The sequence below is a fragment of the Pyrgilauda ruficollis genome, unplaced genomic scaffold (genome assembly GCF_017590135.1).
Source record: "Pyrgilauda ruficollis isolate IOZ18807 unplaced genomic scaffold, ASM1759013v1 scaffold118, whole genome shotgun sequence".
NCBI lineage: Eukaryota > Metazoa > Chordata > Aves > Passeriformes > Passeridae > Pyrgilauda > Pyrgilauda ruficollis.
This window is the reverse complement of record NW_024510099.1, coordinates 1,233,186-1,254,024: the sequence shown is the minus strand read 5'-3', so window position 1 is coordinate 1,254,024 and position 20,839 is coordinate 1,233,186. Positions and strand designations below refer to the sequence as shown.

Below are 20,839 nucleotides of genomic sequence, written 5' to 3'. Positions count from 1 at the left end.
ACATTCCTGCCCAGGAACGGGCCCAGCACTCCAAGTGTGGTCTCACAGTTACAGTACAGGGGACAGACTCTTCCTCTGCAGCCCAGGAGGCTGCTGGCTGCACTGGCCACATCCATCAGCTGTCCAGGTGACTGAGGAGAGGCTGACTGCTGGCCTGCACTCCTGCACACACCCCCTCCTGAAGGCTGGCTGGACACTCGCTTCCTCCTAGCTCTCAGGAACCTCCCCTCATCACCAGGCCCCTCAAAGATCACAGAGAGTATCCTTACAGTGGCATGTGCCACTTCCTCAGCACCCTCAGGTGCACCCTACCAAATCCCACAGACTGTCATCACTGGCACCAAACCTCACACCCCTGACCAGCTCTCCCTGGTTTGTACATCAGGGCCAGCAAAGAGCCTGTGCTTCCCTAAAGAGCCCGCATCCATTCCTGGCAGCACTCCAGCTATCCCACTGTATCTCTGTAATCACAGTGACATGGTAACCCTGGAACTGAGGCATGCCAATTCCTTCTGCATTAAGCCAAGAACTGTTTTAAAAAATTAAAACAAAACAATTTGTTACAAATTAAATTTATCTTTAAAATAACCTAGTTAATACTGTTGCCCAAAAGAATAATTACATATACAAAAGAACTCCTTTAACAACAAGAAAGGAAAGGAAGAAACAAGCCCGTGCATTTTATTGGCATCGAGGTACAGTCCCATTACAATTAATCTTTTTTTTTAAACTAAAATGCAATATATAAAAAAACATTAAAAGCCTGATTGGTCAACTAGCAGTAAACACAAAACCTGCTTACAAAAATGGAAAAAAAAAAAAAGACACAAAGCAATCTGCACTGGACATGTAACTACACAGATGGTCACATTTATGGTCCGATTTGGTCAAGATTGTAAGGACATTTTTTCTGGACTATAACTTCTTTCTGCACAGGGATCCAGTACAAGGGTTACTCCTGGGCTTAGAAAACACCACTGGTAAAGCTGCATGTGGCTGACAAGATACAGGTCTCTGACTCTTCTTCATGGTGAGAACTCTGTCTTCCTTTGGGAGAGGCACATGTACCGGCTTCCAGGGAATGGGGTTACAATATGCTGGAGCTGGATACAAATTTCTATCAGCACTCCCTGAAACATTTAGAAAATACACATAACTGAGAAGGAATATTTACAATACAAGCTTGCCAATGCAAGAAGTGATAATAATTATCTGGACTAAATAAAATACAACATCTTCAGATAAAGGAAGCACAGGCACATCACATAATTAAAGCGATCCAAAACAATAACCATTCTACCTTTTTGTTTTTTAAACAGTAACTGGTATATTCTTCACCTCTACTTAAATAATAAGCAGGTTGAATGCTCAGTTCTTTGTGTTTTTAAAATCTGTCAAAGTCTACAAATTGGCTACTTTGTTTTACCCAACCACATAATGCATACACTTCAAAGTCTGTAATACACTATACTGAATGACACAAGTGAGTATACAAATATATTTCAAAAATCATTTAAATAAATGACTGCAGCTGTCAGTATGTAATGCAGGTCCAACCAAAACAGGAAGACAAGGTATATAACTATTTACAAATAAATGTAAGCAGAAGAGTAAAGGTTGTTCACCTGTCTTTATACCTGTCTCTTAAACATTCAGAGATCCCCATCTCTTAAACGTTCAGAGATCAGAATTTTGGTCTCAAAACTATTTCTGTTGCAAAGTCAAATAGAAGCAGTTATTTTAGTTGCACAGAAAAATAAGATGTTTTCAAACAAAAATGGAACAGGATTACAGAAGCCAAGGAGGTGTAATGCAGGTGAAAAGCAAAACAGAAAGGAAATTTTAGCTCAGAACACAGGTTGATGCCCCTGTCTCCCTTTTCAGATAGGACTTCTGTCAGCTTCTAATTGTTCTTGTGTGTCTCAAAACCCCACCTCTTTTCTAAGGGGGATTCAGATGTGCTGACACACACCTTCTGTAACACAAAAACTAACTTGACAATGACATAAATAATTTGCTTCACAGGACCCAGTACTTTGCTCTAGTGATTCCCATGCCTGGTAAGAAAAATCAGATAAAATCATCCTTTGGTATGCCACATAATTATCTCAAATGATGTCATTTTCCTCCCAATAAATAAATAAATAAATAAATAGCAAAGACACAAAAGGTCTCAATCTGTTTCCCTGACTTATAGCATAGCATAAGTAACCATTCCTATGTGCCAATACTAGGTATTAGATGAGTGTCTTAAACAACCTTCATTTTACACTAAAATACTGGAAGGAAGGAACCACAAACCCAAGTCACTTCATATTTGTACTGTACATACAAACCTGTAGACCTCCCATGTGGGAAACCGTAACCATTTAAAGCAGGTTGTGGTTTATTTCTAGCATTTTGCAGCCATTCCTTAAAGATTTTCTCTGATCTTATTCTCTTCTCCTGTTGCTCAGCCTCCCGTTCTTTTTCTTTTTCCTAGAAATAAAAAAAAAAGATACTCCTAGACAAAGTCCTGTACAATATACACAAAACAGTAAATAATTTTTTGCCCATTTCCAGACTGCTGAATACAATTCAAGTATTTCTTCAAATACAAGCATCTTTTCCTAACAATGGAAAATATGCATTTTTTGGTTTCAGACTGAAAAAAAAAAAACCAACACCCAACCTCCATGTTACTCCAGTGTTTCCCTGAAAAAAATATCAAAGGCTATTAACAAAAATGCACTAATATGCATCTTACTTTGCTGACCATACCACAGTGCCTTTAATGCACTAACATTGTAACTCCTGAAAGATTTTTCTTCATGTACAACACTGCCATTTGATGTCCATACATTCAATGCCAGATCTGAATATATCAAATCTGAATCTGCAATAAGTTGCAGAGTAAGTAACTCCATCCAAATAAATGATCAGTTCATTAACACCTTCTCTTTTTTCTTCTTTTCTGCCTCTTCAGCTCTCTTCTTCTCTAACCACTCTTTATACTTTACGTCAGCCTTTTCTTTTAACTGCATTTTTTCTAGTTCCCTTGTGGCTTTTTCTGCCATTTCTTTGCTCAGTTTTCGTTTCCTTTCTCTTCTTTCCTATGTGAAACACATCAAAGAAACAGAATAGAAATTTTTTAGTATATTTCAATGAGCAATTCTTTTGAGGAATACAGAACATTTTATTACACAATTACAAAAGAAATTATCATAAACATGAAAAAATATATGATGCTATAAGCTTTTTGAAATCAGAACCTATGCATTGCTAGATTCCAGGCATGACAGGCATACAAACTTGTCAAAAAAGACGATAACAATTTTACTTTCGGATCTCCTCAGTTTTACTGCTCTATTATATTTATTCAGAGATTTTTTTTAAATAACTTTAGACATATCTCAATATTTCTGGGAATGAAATACATGTTGCAATTCCCAACAGTGGTGTGTTAGCTTTACTTGTCAGTGAATCTAGAGCAAACTACAGTTCCAAATGCAAGTCAGGTAAACTGCCCCTTTCTAAGAGTCGCTGAGATATGCAATTGTTCAGCACAGTTCAGCATAAATTAAACAATAAAAAAGTTCATATAAAAATACAGTTCATATTTTGTGGTGTTCTCTTAAGTATTTTATACCCTTTAGTTTATTCACATAGGGACTACTTCAATAAATCAATCCACACAATTCTCCTCTTCAAATTATGAAAAGGAAAATGAGAAAACACATTCTGGGGTAGGCAAAATGGTAACTTGAGGGTAAAGTGAAATTGCTGCCTGTATGACTTGGAACACAGAACACACCAGAGGCGTCACTCACTTCTACATCTTTTCAGTGTGTGTGTATCCAACAACAGTGTTCTGAGGATCCTTCTCTAAGCAAACAACCACATATCCACTGGCCTTTGCTTGATCTGGAGAGGGAGGTATTTTCATTTAAAGAGTGCCAATAGCTCTCATTTCTGTTCCTTGTAACCCTGATGAAGTGTCTGGAATCTACTGATTGATTCCAGTTCTGCTTAACTCACTTAGCTCTGAAGCAGCTGCATATATGTGCAGAAGCAAAAATCTACCAGACAAGCTGCGCACATGACTTGGAAGAGAGGCACAAGACTAAAGACCAGTTTCCCCTTAATAGAAAAGAGCTGTTGAAAAAGTATGTTGTTTTTCTTTTAAGAAATCTACTTATACACTTCCCTGCACAGTGCTCTTGAACAAAGGAGATATGTACCTCAGCAGAAACTCATACTGACTCAGAATTATTACAGTTGGCAGTATGGATATGAATGCCTAGAACTACAGCTGCAAACTATAATAAATAAATAAAATATGGGAAAAACACATTCTCAAGAAAACCAGAAATATATTCCCATTCCACCATTATCTATTACCATTTTTCCCATTAAAAGAACAAAAAGGCAGAAATCTAGAGCTCTCCCCCACCCTTTTCCCAGGGTTACTGCATTTATGGAAACTTCAATTATGCATAATGATGCAGAAGCCATAAGACTGCAGCTGGGGAGCAGCACAATTCCCTCAGCCTGGTCTGAACAGGATGGTCTAAACCTGCTGGCCCCAGTGTTTGTGCCCCCACACCAAAACCACCAGCAATGCAACAAAGCAGCACTGAGAATAAAAAGCTCAGCTTATATAGCAGCAGATTTAGCTGCCAGGACAGAAGCCAGCTCACAGAACCACTGGAGTTTGTGTCCTGCTCTGCTTGCCAGCACCAGGAGCATGACTGCAGCTTCACCACCAGCAGCTGTACCAGGCACTGTGGCATTGCCCCCCACCCACCCCCTGTTACAAGCTAGGCTTTGGTAGCTCCATCTGCCATCATCTCCAAGGGGGATGTTGCTTCACCTAAAATGATAAGGATACTTTCAGTAGTACTGCTCTGGCATACTCTTGTCAAATATTCTTATTTGAAAATGAAGACTTCTTTGTGGACACAATTTCACAAAACAATTGCCACTAGCTTTTTAGCTCGATTTTCTCCTTCATTTTTTCCTTGTTCGGTGGGGTTTTTTCCATTTCACTTCTAATACATTCTAGCAAATATCAGCTTAATCTGTTTCGTAGCATAGGGAAAATGGTCAAATATTAATACATTCCAATTACAATGCATATTCTGGAATGTAAATTTTTTTCTTGTTCGGTGGGGTGTTTTCCATTTCACTTCTAACACATTCTAGCAAATATCAGCTTAATCTGTTTCGTAGCATAGGGAAAATGGTCAAATATTAATACATTCCAATTCCTTCCTGAAAAAAAACAAATAACCAACTGTCTACAATGCATATTCTGGAATGTAAAACTACAGAGAATTATAAAGCGATTGGTCTTATTAAAATGACTGCACAACAGTGAGGCCTGTACATGTGGTAAAACTGTTTACAACCAAAGACTAGTGAAAAAATACATTTCATCTGGGAAGTAAAAAAATAGTTGAGATGCTGAATGTTTTTATGCCAATGAAGCATGGAAACAAGGTCATTCTTAACATGAAACAAACACTTCCATATTTTAAAATGGTGAAAAAAAAAAAGTATTTTTGGCAAATTATTCAAACATCACCTTTCTGAAAAAAAACAAATAACCAACTGTCTAGGCTTTCCCTCATTCTTCATCTACAATTCATCTCAATCTCTTTTATTCAGAGCTGTTTCTCTGTCTCTTAATCATTAAATACTCCCCAAATGCATCAACAACTCCAGTTCTGAAACAATGGTTGTCTGGGGCACATAAAAAGCATTAATGTAGATGAGAGATATCTGTGAAATCAGTGAGTTAAACTATGGGAGAAGGTGGCTTACAAAGATTTTGCACATTTTGTTTTTTGCTGACTTACCTCTAGTGTACGTGAAAGTAAGTTACAAAATTAAGGATCATCCAAAACTACAGCCTTTAGCTAAGGGTTTATTGTATAAAACACATGAAAAGAAATGTAGGAAAAAACTGAAAAAAAAGGGGTACTTCTATACCTAGGGGAATGGTTCCATAATGGAAAACCATTACAAGCAGAAAGTAGCCGAAAAATCTCTCTAAACACTATAAAAGCAAGGCAGGGAAGCTTCTTAACTTATCTGTTTTAAATCACAATACTCAGATGAGTCTAGCTACTCTCTAGGCTGACTCAAAGTTAAATTAGGTCCTATGGAAACAATAACATGCCACACACAGTACCATGAAAGAGTGTGTGTGCCACACACACTACCACACAACTATTGCTAAGTTTTACTTCCAGTGAGACATCCCTAAGACAGGGGGACTCCCTGCAGAATTACATTTTACACTGCCTAGAAATTTTTCTGCAGACAAACCAGAAATGCTTCCTCTTTCTCTCACAATCAGAATAGATTTTCCTTCATAAATTTAATGCAGACCACACCCCCAGCTTTAGTAACCTGTTCCATGTCAAGCTTCTGTCACCCTGACCATCCCAGCTTTTTTCCCATCCTCATTATAAAAGTCTATCAAAAATGCTATGAATGTGCATATTAATGTCCATGCCATTCCTTCTTTTCCTTTCCTTCCACGTATATGTGAAGGAAGAAATTTCTTGCTTATGCTTGGTGTTTTTTAGATTGGGTTTTAAAAATTCTCTTTGATCTTGTGTTCAAAACAGTCACAATCTATTCACTAAACCCCAGTAAATTTACATATACTGCTACATGGTTGTGGGTATTACCTAAATTAAGGTATTGATTGTAAAACATTCAATTACTCACTGCAAGAAAGGCTTGTTCTCCTGCCACCCTGGCCAAGCACATGATCAAGGAGAAAGGATACAAATCCACTCTGAAGGTTCAGTGCTCTGCGCTGTGATTCTATCAGGTCTCAGAACGCAATGAAGCCTGGCTTGGGTGACTCCCTGGAAATCCCCCACCCCACAGAAATCACCTGTCCCACAAAGCTGTGATGGTGACTCTGTCCACAGCATTTATCTTCTCCAGAAAAATCAGACCTACACAGATACAGTGAATGGTCAAAGGATTTAAAGATTTGAAGTAGTGTCCTGACAGAAGGTAAGAACAGTAAATAATTTTCCATGCAGGGAAAAAAAAATCCTAACTGCTTTTGAAACAGAGGCACTATATCCAGAGGGAAGAAAACTGCTAGAATATGTATTTCTGTATTTTCACATCACTGAGCAATCGAGAGGCTGGAATGTGCAAAGTGCAGAGGAGCTTTCTGTTCTGCATTTTCTGTGTACACTGTCCCTGAGTGGAAGTATTTCCAGAAACTAATGATGTGATTGATATTTTTAAGATACTTCTCAAAACAATCCTTTCCATCTTATCATCTGCAGAATGTGACATGTTTCTTTTCACAGGTAAGTGTTCTACTTCACAGCTGTTTGCTGACATCTTAGCTAGCATATTCTAGCATCAGTTAATGCTGACTGATGGCAAAATACAGGAAAAAGCCAACACTGCCAAGATCAGAACACACATCCTAATTTACTTGTTTATCCTCATAATAATTGTAGACATTAACTACTTCTGGCAGTCTTGGAAATCAGGGACATTTAAACAGCTGTAATTATCTTTTCAACTTTGCCCCGTAACACAACTCAATGACCAGGCCTAGCCCACATGAATACTTCTCTAATCTCTCTAGAATTTCCATGTGAAAACAAGAAGAGGCTACAAAGGGAGATCAGCAACAGCCTGAGCTGCAGATGGCTCTTGACAAGCTGGGTTATACCAATTTACTGCTCAAGTTCACAGAGTCAGGGCAGACCCCAGTGCAGTATAGGAACTGGAGAATTACTGCATCTTTCTCCCAAACTGTGTTCATTTCACGTGGGGACTCAATGCATGTGACAAGCACAAAGTGTACTTGTGTACCTGTTCCTGGAACACTCCTGGGATCTTCAGAAAAATGTGGACTCCATGAATGCTGCTGAAATAATTGAGCACTCATATTCACCTGTCACACTGAATTCCTCTTCCAAAACACTGTCTAAAACTCATTCTAACACTCAACATGAGAAATTAGTTCATTCTACTTACAGCAATCTAAAGGAGATTAAGATTCAGGTACAACCTAAAATTATAACCATGGCATTGGTCATGCATGACACCACAGAAAAATTCTGCGTAAAGACTTTTCAGGTCCAGAGAGCAAAAGACCCACAATATGAAAAAAAAAAAAAAAAAAAACAAAAAAAAAAACCCTTAAGAAATTAAGCCTAGACTCAGAAAAAAAAAAATTTAGATATGTAAAGACAGACTTAGGTACATAAACAAAATTTTAATTCTTAAATGCAGTTGGTTCTCATGACTGCAAAGCATTTCTACTAGCAGCTTCCCTCACAAAAACACTTCTTGAAGGGGTTCAGTCTTAAAGAAGTGGACATCTTAGCATCTCTTTCAAGTCTAAACTGTCAGCAAAAAACATAGTACATTAGGCTCTCCATTAGCAACCAGTGTTTGACTCCACAACAGTTCAGCTGTGAGAATATTAACCTAGACAGGGAAGATCTGGATTTCATCACCTTTCTGCCAGAGGAGATTCCAATTAACATGTCCCCAAGCTGCAGGCTGGCATGACAGGATTCTCCACCCCTTCTGTGGGCGTGCTACCTTCCTCACAAAATCATTAACAACCCATTGGATGAAAGACAGAGAGCATGAGCAAGCACAGCTTTTGAACTTGAAAGTCATGCTCAAGCTGTGGAACAATCTGTGCTCCGTATTAACCATGCTGAGATAAAAGAGACATTAAACAAAAAGCCTTTGGTGTAAGAGTTGGCACCTAGGTGTCTCTTCTGGAGGAACCAGCACACCAAAAAGGGAAGTCTGCTCCAAGAACACTGTCATTTATTACTGCACACTGTGTTGGTTCTAGGCTTTCATATGCTCCTTAATGCTTTTTGCTTCTCATAAAGGCTATCAGCCAACAGCACAGTAAATGGAAAGAACAAAATTTTCCATGAAAAAACATTCCAACAGAACTTTTCCATCCTGTACCTAGTTTCCATTACAAATTCTATTTTTCACTAAGTAAAGGGGACTTATTGAAAAATACAGAACAATAAAAACTGTTGAACATCCAAATTCTATCTTTAATGCCTGCTTGGTAATATTTACTTTTATAGAAAAAAAATTTGTTGCCTGATTCTCTATTCAACAATGCAGAAAGTATTAGAAATGCTACAGTCAATTTTAGATTGGCATTAGAATAATGGGTTTTTCTAATGGAAAATTCTAACTTCACTACTTGTGCTGTTACAACTTTGCTAGGTATCACATTATTACAGGACAAAAATTACATGCAAACATTAAATACAGGGATGTTAACAAAATGAGTTTCAGAACTGCAGTTATTTTGGAATGCAAGCATTCCTCTTTGGGGATTTCTGTCACTGTTGCAAACACATGCACAACACATGTACTGGGTTTTGGTTTGGATGGAGTTAATTTTCTTCACAGCAGCTCCTGCTCTGCTATGCTTGGGTTTGAGAACAAAATATTGTTTGTGATAACAAGTTATCACTAAGCAGTGCTGATAAAGCTTCAAGATCTTTTCTGCCTCTCACCCCATGCCAGCAGGGCACAGTCTGGGGGTGCACGAGGAGCTGGGAGGGGGCACAGCCAGAACTGACAGCCCCCAGCCCAAGGGAAATCCCAGACCATCCTGCTCAGCAAGAAAAGCTGGGGGAGCAAGGGGAGTCTCAGCTGCCTCCTGGGGCTAACCCACAACCATAATAATATAAATACTTATATGTACACTCACGTATATATACGAATTGGGTACTCCAGGTATTTCTAAGTTCATGCTCTACTGACATTGTAAAAATGCAGCAGCTTTGCAGAGCCAGTAAAGGTGGATTAAGTGTGATTTCAAGATACCATATTAGACTGTACAAGGTAGAGTGCACTGCATCAGAGCTGATTTTTTTTAATATGCAATCAAAAAGCTGTTGTCATCAGGTCTGAGCTTTAATCCTAGTATTTTATTCAGCAATAATTCCTAAGAGGTTCTGACTGTGATGACAATGATAAAGAATTAAACTGTCATGGCAGTTTACAGGCTCTTCACAGTTTATGCATTCACAATGCATTTCTCAAAAGCTTTTCATACTTTGATTTGAAATCTGCAATTCCACAATTACAGGTACCTTACCGAAATTACCTTCCTAAAGTGTTCAGTCCCACAGCTGATGATAGGAATGAAACAGACTTCACAACACAAATTCACATAAAACAGGAACTCAACACCAAACTTAATTGCTCAGCACTTACAACCATAGCCACTTCATTTTATCACTAAAGCTAACAGTAACTCAGAAATAAACATTTTACTTACACAAAAAATCATGTTATGTTCATTTTTCTTCTGGAATCAAAAGCATGCTTACCATTATTTTAGAGTTAAAATATTTCAATTGATACTTGCCAAAAAGTCAACAGACAATTTACTGTTTGCCCACAAATGGCTCAACTTTAAGAGGGAGAGAAAGTAAGACTATTTTTGTCCAGGAGGGATCCAGTATCTAACTGAAAATTGTAAAGGCATTATCAGGTCCAAGATAGTGCCTAAAAACTGGTTTTATTAAGCTTTTAATTCCTAGTGAGCTGAAAAATGTTGCCATGAACAAATATTTCTATAAACATATTTCATGGCTTCAATGTTCTTTGATAGCTCCTATTTCAAAATATTACTTCTAGTTCATTTACCACCTTTAAGAACCACAAAAGTATTTACACAGAGGAACACTAAATAGCTAGGATTCCTTTACTTTCAAAAATAGTTTCTGCAAAATAATTAGAAGCATAAAAAAACCACAACAGCATATATTTTTAACTTTATATTAAATAATTTTAAAAAAACAGCAGTGAACAAAAACAGTGTTTAAGCTTTGCTTCCTAACCTCACCCTAAAGGACTATATTTAACAGTTAAAGAGAGCATCACAACTATAACTGCCATGCAAGAATACTGGCTTGACACACAGAAAACCAGAATTCTCTTATGCATATGCAAACATTTTAATTCTGACACAAGCATCTCTCACATTCCCAGCACACAGACAGTTCCAGCAGTGTCTCCTGGTGCTGGATGCTCAAGATGAAGGAAGAAGTTTCATGTGTGCTCACGTGTGCCCTCCTTTCTTTATCACTACAGTACTGAGCAATGGGACAGGACACAGGCTTGTGGGGATTACAGAGGTAAGGTCCCTGAAAGCACTGCCTCTTCTAAATAAAGCACTTTCTGCTCCCTGCACACACGGCTCACAACCAGTAACTGAGCTCCAAAAAGGTGAGTGCCTAATGCAAATTTCAGTGAAAAATACTGCAAGCTTTGCCCCAAGAAGCATCTTCAGATACTTCTATGAGGAAATGAAGTTTTTTAAAAACAGGAGATATGTACACACTCCCCAAGAAAGTGACATCAAAGAGTGCTCACGACTCTTACCTCAGCTACAGGTGAAATCCTGATGCGCCTTTAAACATCTTAGTCACTGAACTGACATATTTGTCCTTCAGTCTGTATCCAAATCCACAAATAACTTGCAGAAACGTGAGGTGGGACAGTCTACACAGCACAAATGTTAATATCCTATGGACAGCTAAGCTTTTAAATTCAGTTTATCCTTGATTTGAGTGTAGTTTATAGGAAAGACTAGCCAATGAATCATCTGATTTAAATAAAAATCAGCTTACTTTTTTCTAAAAACTTGCTCTAAGGATGATCCTATGCATTCAAAACATAATTTGATAAAGTCCAGACACAAGCATGTTTTTTCTCCTGTCCTCTGGGCTGGTGCAATTACCATAAAACTGACCTCCTAATCCCACTGACAACAGAATATAAGTTGTTAACCACTAAATCCACAAAGTTCCAAGGAAAACCCAAATAAGTAGAAATTTATGGAAGCTGAAGGAGGTGGTAGGAGGAGGAAACAGAAGGAAAACTTCTGGTTTTGAACTATTTCAAGAGGCAGACCAACTCCTTCAAGCCAGTGAATAGTTACAGACACACAGAATTTAATTTTCATTTAAATTTCATTTTGGAAGAGGAAAATAGAATTGTATAAGCTGAAAAATAAATCTACTTTTACCTGTGTACTTTAATAAGTAATATAAATCATAAGAAATTAATAGAGTAGGATAGGTTCTGCAGAAGGTTTCTGCCAATTATCCAACCAGCATTAAGACTGAGATTAATTAGGTTAGATCCAAATATATGTTATTCTACTGCATCTAGGCTGAATCTGAAGGAGCTCTAAAACCATGAAAACAAATGTAGGAGGCCTGCCTATCCCACCCAGCTAGTGCTGTTGCGATATTTTGGGTGAATTTTCATCTGCTTTTGCTCAGAAGCAGAAGTGAATGCAGTGAGCAGCTGGTATTGCTGCAGACACACGAAACACGCCCTGGGCTCCCACTGCTGCCAGCCAGGGCACGTGCTCACCAGCTGTGACACAGCTGTCACACAGCCCCACTGAGATCAGCACTCTGGCTGTTTCTCACCCTGGACTCAGGCACTCCCTCAAGAGAACTCAAAAGCCTTTTAATCCCACCCAGAAATTCCTTACTGGCTGAAGGAATTCCCAATTGCTAACTGTGTCTACTGACAGTTCCTTCAATCTGCCCCACACCTCAGTTACCCCCACTAAACCACATCCTGTGGTAAATACTCCTTCCTAACCGTGGTGGTATTTAACTAAATCCTTCTTCTGGCTCTGCCTGGTGTACAAAACATTGCACACAGTCAAGATGTACACTTACCCAAAAAATGTTTGGGCACTGAACCTGGGAATTCTGGGTGCACTGAAGACCAAGGCCCCTGCTGTCATCAGCAGAAGGCTACTGCACAAGATGTACACTCGTTGTCAATTATGTGACTACTCAGAAAACAAATCCCTTTGTATCCCACAGGAAAAAAAAAAAAAAAATCAATCTTGAAAAAATGTTTAGCTGCTTTGGCATGTTTTTATAATTTTCAATTAAAGCAGCCATTTACTAAGCTAACTGAAAACATGGCAAACAGACTGAGTAAATTTTACACAGGCTTACTCAAGCAAGCCATGTACTAGAAAATTTCCAGTCAAAGCAATATTTACCTCTTCTCTCTTTTTTAGGACCCATTCCTTGTGTTTCTCTTCAGCTATCCTTTTTCTTCGTTCCCATTCTTGATTTTGCTTCATTTCCTCAAGCTGTTTACTCATTTCCTAATTACAAAAAAAGTATACATTTCAAATCTGTGGTGACCATTTACAGCAGTGCTGGCAGTAGTGCTGCAGTTAAAGCAATGTAAGCATTAGATTTTGGTGTATTTTCCTTCACTAAGATTTTGGAGAAGAAGAAAGGCAGTCAACACAGAAATACTATGAAATACAATTAATGGAAATATATAATTTTTAGGATATTAACTGGAAATACATATTTTAATTAGACTTTGGAAGCAATTAAATGCATCAAATCATTCCTCAGTTTATTGAAATGCCTTTTCAGTCAGCAGACTCTTAATTTGCAGCAGTACTCTCCTACAATATTTAAAATTTACACTGTGTATTGCTCTGCACAGTGGATGGTATGAAAAGCTAAGTGAAATATTATTCACCTGTGACTTTTAGTATCAGAACTACTAGAACTTTAGGGCTTAACCCAAGGCTTACTAAAGACAAAATTATTGCAGATTCTAGCAAATTTTCAAACAGGAGTTTTAATTTGAAGGTGAGAAGAAATTTTCTAAGTATATTGACATGACATAAAGTATATATGCAACCATTTGAATCTCTCCAGTGAAGTTCATAAAGAAAGAACATAACTAAGGAGACAATTTGAGATGTCCAGCTTCTCCAACGGTAACATTAACACAAAGTATTAATTTTCAATGAAAATTCATACCTTCAAATACAGATGGAATTATTTCCATGAAACTGATTTTATGGTCCCTACACTGCAGTCAGTTTCAGAGAGAACCCCTTTCTTATGACACAGAATTTCAGTTTAGTAGGACATCAGTAGAAGCTTACAGAAAGCTCAAACAAAACAGACACAGTTTGAAAATACAGTTGTTGCTGCACTGAGGTAAAGTTACCCCAAATAACATCTCTTTTGAGTTCCAAGACACCTGTAGTGCAGGGATTCTGGTTCCTGTAAAAGCTGGTGGCACTCTAAGCACCTTAGAAGATCCAACCTAATTCCACTCCAAATGTTTATCCACCTTTTTGACATTCAGGGCAGACTTGGCACTAATGTCAGCACAAGATCTGGAACTTCACTGTTGTTTCTCAGGACATCAGTTTAGAACACTTTTATAATGCAAACAGAGCAATATTTTTTTTTGTATAAATATCACATATCTCATTCTCTTCTGGCATCCTACAAAAATGTTGATTATAATTTTTCTCCCAAATATAAGGTTTTTGCTCTGTCTTGCTGCAGTTTAACACCTAATGTTTTCAAAATGTTACAGACTGTGTGACTATTTTCTACATGGCCTTAAGCAATGCTTGTTCTATGACTGTTCTTAATACTTAGTTGAGAGACATCTGCCAGCTTACATTTACATTACCAATCCAGAATACAAACGGGAAGTCATGGAACGTTTGGTGGATGTGGATTAAAGGATCGATGCATATTCCTCAAGTTTAACAAACTACTTTGGTGTACTGCTGACCTGCAAAATTCTGCTCCTGAGCCTTCCAGTGGTAGGTGTTTTATACACAACATGAGGGAGCCCACATAGAACTTGACAGATAATCCCAGAAAGGCCAGGAAAACATTCAAGGTCAAGTAGTTAATCAGTAACTAAAGTGAGAAATTATCTAATTTTGATGTGATTGTTCTAATCACTACCCAATACTTCCCATTTGATGTTCAACAATGGTATAATTTAACCAACTGCAACTACAAACAGAGTAATCAGGAAAAGATAGGGGTGCTCTCACTTAATTGTGACCCAGCCCTGGTTCTCAAGAACTGTTCATCTGCAAGGGGGGAAAAAATGCTGTAATGGGGATTCCTTTCCTGGAAAGGACACCAAACAGCTGTAAAATTATGTGCTAAGCAGGTAACAACATCGTTCCTCAGAACCAACAGTGTAGCTTGGCATACTTACAACCAGCACACATCCCATCTTCTTCTGCAACCTACATGCAGGCCTATGCACCCAGGATGAAAATCAAGGCAGTAACTACATAAATGTTTTAATCTTCTAATATTGAACCATGACCTGACAGGTGGATAAACAAAATATTATACAGCACCAGTTCAATGAAGCATAACATGCAGCAAAAGAAAATGCACATAATATGAATCACGCCAGCACTGACAAACACCAACTCTATGGAGGCCTAAAGCACTAAAAAAAAACAAACAACTACAACCAGGGAAAAGAAAATCCTGTGTCTGCTCTCTTCTATTAGAATCAGAAGAGCTGGATGTAGTCACCTCTGCAGCTCTAGCCTGCAAGCGGGCACGCAGCTCCTTCTCTTTGCCAATGAACCACTCTTCCCATGGTGAAAGGTTATCTTTCAAAGGTGACGCTTTTCTCCCCCCTGCTGTTTCAGAGTGTTCAGCCCTCCTGAATTAGAAAAAAGAAATGAAGTGTACTTTTCTTTCATGGCATAATGTGACAACAATGACATAAGTTTTCTACTTGTTTAGTAATCTCCCTAATGGATAAATGGCATTTATAATACACTCTGACCATCCCCCTCACAATCTACATTTTACTTGCTAAATTCTAGTTAGTAATCTCCCTAATGGATAAATGGCATTTATAATACACTCTGACCATCCCCCCTCATGTAAAATCTACATTTTACTTGCTAAATTCTACCTTGTTAGTGATTTAGACTGTGGAACAGATTTGAACATTACCTTTTAGGAACTAAACTAAAAGAACACCCGTAACATCAAAGTGTCCCTTTGCTTCTCACAGATGGAAACCAAGGAAAAACAGAGATTTAACATTAACATCCTGTCCATGGTCACAAGAAGCTCCTTGTAGCCAGTGGTCTTCAGCAAAAGCAAAGCAAAAGCAGAGAAGGTTATTTTCTTTGTTCAAGCCTTATACAGGTGGATTCATGGTACCAAGCAACCTCAGCATTAAGAGTCCATTCATTACAAATCCATCTATTCAATCCAGGAAGTTTTCCATCTTAAAACACTTCCACAGGAAATGTGCTTAAGAAATACAGCCAGCATACAACACTTGATGGTATTACACAAGGTTCTATTAGACATTTAATAGGATCTCTTACCTAAGTCACTCATAACTTCTTTACTCATGAATATTGCAGCAATCCTAGCCCCAGGTCACAAATATCTTTTATAATATTCCATACATGTACTATTTCATAAGTAACACAGTATATTAGGGTCCAAGTCAGCAAAATTTAAAACAGGTAAAGAGATTTCTTTAAAAGATTTGTTTCTATCTGCCACAGAAGTTTTTCTTGAAAACAAAGCAATGAACTAGACTTCACTTTACTATTTCTTATGGACATTCAGGCTCTGGAAATACCTACCTACATATATACTCCACTAGTGAGGAATTCTCTTTGCTGAACCTAAGCTACAGAAGAAGCATCCAACAAGCATATGATGCTAACGCTCCAGAAATAAAATTTTTAAATGTACGACATCTGTATTTTATCAATACAAAAGTACAACAGGTTCAGGACCCAGCAGTACTCCAACACTCAACTGCACAACATTTTCTGTCCCAGTCATCTTTAGAACACATTTCTGTGCTAGAAAGCACTTGGGGACAAAGTCAGTGTTACAGTTTTGTCCTACTCTTCCCTGTTGTTTTACCCATGTGTGTTTGCACTAACAGGACTTGGCTGGTCAGGTCAGGGTAACTGATTCACACTGAAACCTACCTGGAGCAGGTTTATTTCCCCAGACAAACCCACTTCCATGGTGTGAAATGCAGAGTAGCACTGACAGGGATGCCCTGACACACAGACAATGCAAGGACAGAAGCAGCACAGACCAAACACACCAGCCCAGCACAGCCCCACACATTCTGCTGCACTCCAGGGCTTTTACGCTACAGCATTAATAAAGACCAAAATTTTAACAAAGACAGCTTTTAAACACATACATATAGTAAGAGATGCCACTTAAGATTGCCTAATAACACATTTTCTAAGAAAGTAAGTCTCTGAAAGTTCATCAAAGGACAAAAGTATTATACATTCAGGAAAAAACCCCATAACTTTGTACAGATTTGACATTTTGGGCAGGGATACTTCCTCAATACATTCTTTTGCTTTGTGTGATTTGCAGTCCTAGTGGAACAGGACTGACAAATTAAACCAACCTGGAAAAAAGTACTAGGAAAATGAATAATTAGGAAAAATAGTATTTATTATGTCTTTTCTTCTATCAGTACTCATGAAATTCAAGCTGTCAACTTGTCAAAAAAAATTATTCATAGTAATAGATTGAAAACTTACTGCAGATGGGTAAAAAATAACACAAAATGAAGCTTAAACAGAGGAAAACACAAGCTCAGTATAAAGACCTGTTAGGAGAAACACTTATCCAATACTGTGTCTGAAGCTCTCCAATTGCACCAGAACCCAGTCTTCCTCGGTGTGCATTCCAGCCACCAGTCACACTCTCCTGGCACACCAACCACGCATTTTAAACCACACACCTCTTGAATTTCACAGGACCATTTTCTGAAATTCTAGCAGCTATGAACTTTTTCAAAATAACTAAAGTAATAGACTTCTTCAAATAACCTATTCTCACATGCACATTTAATTCTAAGTATCTTAAATCAAACTAGAGACATTTGGATTAGACCCAAGCGTGATTAACAGTGAACAGTGATTCTCGTTTGTTGCATATTCACTAAGGCGACACAAGAAACATAACACTGGATCCACAATGAAAGCATGAAATGCCTAATTTAAATTAAATTAAAAAGGGTAAAAATACCCTTTTTCTTTTGCAAATATTGCATTTCCCATAGCACAGCTGCCTCCAGCTAATTCTTGTGTACTTTTAAGAGGACAACAACAATGTTAATGTGCAGAGTGCATGGGGGGCTACATAATAAACGGCTTTTACTATTCTACTTCTGAGATCTTGGCAGCCATACACAGAAGCTGCTATTTGAACACAAGGTGAGCCCTTAGTGAGGCACAGCAGCAGTGCCCACACCAGCACAGCGTGTATTTAGCCCACGGTTTAACAGGACTGTCAGCTCAGGCCCTACAAGAGGCTGATTTCAGCTGCACCCCACTGCCGCCAGAGAACACTGCAGCAACAGGCCCGACCTGGGAGCTGTTTCCAACAGCCTCTGAAGCTCAAAATGTGCTGTAGCTTGAGCAAACTGCAACAGAACTCCAAGGGGCATGAACAAAACTGCTCATTGGGAAGTAGTACACAGAGAGCTAACAGGAGAACGGAAAGAAGGGACCATGAACGAGCTGATCTCTTCACTCCAAAGCCTCTGGCTACACTTGCACACTCTTTCCCTGGACTTTCAGCACTTTTTTCAAGAAATGCTTTTAAACAAAGCGCAGTATGGTGCATGTTCCTTCACTGCTCTCCATGGAAACCTGCACCCCCGTGAAGCTCTGCTGTCCTTCCTTTACTTCACCGGCACTTTTAGACTGTCCAAGATACTTAAAAAACACACAAGAACAACCAAGGCACTTAAAGCGCTCATCTCTGCAAACAAGGCTATATTTATGTAAAATAATCTTCTGCCTCCGGCGGAGAGAAGCGAGTGCAAGGCAGCCCCGAGCCCCCTGGAGCCCGGTCCCCGCCGCAGGCGTTACCTATGGCCCGGCGGGCTCCAGGAGCCTCCGGGAGCCTCCGCCCGCTCCTGCTCCGGCTCCTCACGGCCCGGGGAGCTGCCGCGGGACGCGAGCGAGAGCGGCGAGCCCTCCGAGGGGCTGGGGGGGAGCTCGCCCTCAGCGAGCGGCGGGCTCCGGCGGCTGGCCCCGCCGCTCATGGCGGGGCCCCGGCGGGAGCGGCACCGGTTACCGACAAGGGCGGGCCCGGCAGGGGCGGTCCCGGTTACGGGCGCCGGCAGGGCCGGGCCCCGGCGGGGCGGGGCGGCCGCGCTCCCGGCGGCCCCCGCGGCTCTGCCATGGCCGCCCCTCGCGTCCGCCGTGCCCAGGGCTGCTGCGGCCGGGGCAGGGCCTGGGGCAGACACCGGGCAAAGACCGGGTGAGACCGGCGGCCCTGACCCGCTGGTGAGCGGTGAGCCGAGGCTCCCTGCGCTGGGATCTGCCGGAGGCACCGCCAGGGCGAGCCCTGACACGCCTGTGCTGATCTATAGCGACTGCTGGCAGTTCTTTATTCCTTAACGCTCCTGCACAAGTACCCGTGCGATAAACGGGAACCGGTAACCTCACCTGCAGGTGACAGTCCCGACACATCAGAAGAAGGCATCTCAACATTCAAACAGCCAAGTCAAAATTCGTAATCTATACTGGCACTGAATTGCAAAATCCCATTTCGCTACTCACTATCTTGTTTCTGATTCACAGTTCTAAAGCTTGGTTTTCATACACCTCTGCTAGGAAAACGGTGTCCATTGCCCTCTCCATCAGTTAATTTTCCACTGAGTCTACAACTATCTGTAATAAATAGGTCAGATTATCTATCTATATAGATATTTCTATCCGTGTTTGCCACTGCATTCTTTGTCAGCCTTCTATTTGGGTTCCAAATCCCAGGAACACAGTCCCCTTCATTGCTTATGCTGGGCCCCCCTTGCCCCCCCCCCCCGACTTTAGCCAAATTTTAAGCAGGATCAGGAACAAACATTTGCACAACCAAAGCTTTGATTCATTTCCTTCAAATTTCATCAACCAAGGAGATAACTGCTGATCAGCAGTTGGTAAATTTTTATAAAACTTTGAGTGATTTTGCTGTGGCTGACTAAGCAGAAGCATTACTGATATTAACATGAGATACAGAAGTTTGAAAATTAGTGTAAATTTGGCTGCTGTATTAACTGTTCTTCTGGAGATTCTTCAGGTGAGTTTAACAAGAAATGTAATTGGATAGGCAAGTTGAAAAATGGGAAACAGTATTAGAAATGCTTCTCTTAATCAGGAAAATCAATTGTGACATCTCAAGCAATTGACTTGCCATAACAATTGAATTTCAGTAGCTGAGGGATACAAAAAGGTCATCAAATCTATAGAGCCATTATGTGCACCTAGACACCACCAAAAATGAGTGCTCTGAGGGAGGAGACATCTCAACGCCATCATTAACAGTCCTAAAAAGATGCCTAAAATGATGTCTGGTGCTTGGGCTGCAGACTGACAGGCACCCAAATGTGTAATTTCTCTGACAAGCAGGCTGCATCTCTCATGTCTCTCAGGAGCATGTACTTCTCCCTCCCTCTCGCTCTTTGGACCTTTCATTGATACAAAAAACCTTACTAAAGAAAAATATTCACCCAAACAACTTGTGGTCTGAGCAAGCTGAAGCTCAGGGTGCATCAGACAACTGCTGAGGCCAAAGCAAGGCAAGCAACAGGAACACACAGACTGAGAGGCAGAGGTGGCAGGGATTTGGGATGTCCCCCTTCCGTGGTGGAGCTTCTGCATTTGGCTTACCATTTCACAAGGAACTGCACTGCTGACAGGCTGGAGAAATAACATTATGGCTCCTGTAAGAAAAGAACACGTGTTACTGCATTGCTGATCACCAAATAATAATACAGAACTGTTTTCCAGCAAGCTGAAAAACACAAAAAGGGCCTGAATACATCTCTGATCGAAGCACCCCCAGAATACTGAATACATTACTATGCACCAAACTGATGCTCATGATGCTTTAATAACTCCATCCAGTTGTGGTAGATTGTTGATTATTATTTTATGATTCTCAAAAAATAA

The 20,839-nt window shown here is 39.7% G+C and overlaps 1 protein-coding gene across 1 annotated transcript; it reads right to left on the bottom strand.

Moving 5' to 3' along the window:
- Nucleotides 1–560: 560 nt before the first annotated feature.
- CCDC34 (coiled-coil domain containing 34) lies at nt 561–18,986 on the bottom strand. The gene is made up of 6 exons (XM_041485195.1): nt 18,758–18,986; nt 15,402–15,534; nt 13,067–13,174; nt 2,934–3,092; nt 2,337–2,478; nt 561–1,130 (listed from the first exon to the last, which is right to left on the bottom strand). The coding sequence occupies exons 1-6, from the start codon at nt 18,931–18,933 to the stop codon at nt 916–918; spliced, it is 933 nt and encodes a 310-aa protein (XP_041341129.1). The 5' UTR covers nt 18,934–18,986; the 3' UTR covers nt 561–915.
- Nucleotides 18,987–20,839: the final 1,853 nt, after the last annotated feature.

What these genes read in the sequence shown, in the direction of transcription:
- CCDC34 (XM_041485195.1), bottom strand. Translation starts at nt 18,933, where the DNA reads ATGAGCGGCGGGGCCAGCCGCCGGAGCCCGCCGCTCGCTGAGGGCGAG. An exon ending in TGGAGCCCGCCGGGCCATAG is followed by an intron (nt 15,535 to 18,757) that starts GTAACGCCTGCG and finishes TTTCTAATTCAG; the next exon opens with GAGGGCTGAACACTCTGAAA. An exon ending in TCCTAAAAAAGAGAGAAGAG is followed by an intron (nt 3,093 to 13,066) that starts GTAAATATTGCT and finishes TGTTTCACATAG; the next exon opens with GAAAGAAGAGAAAGGAAACG.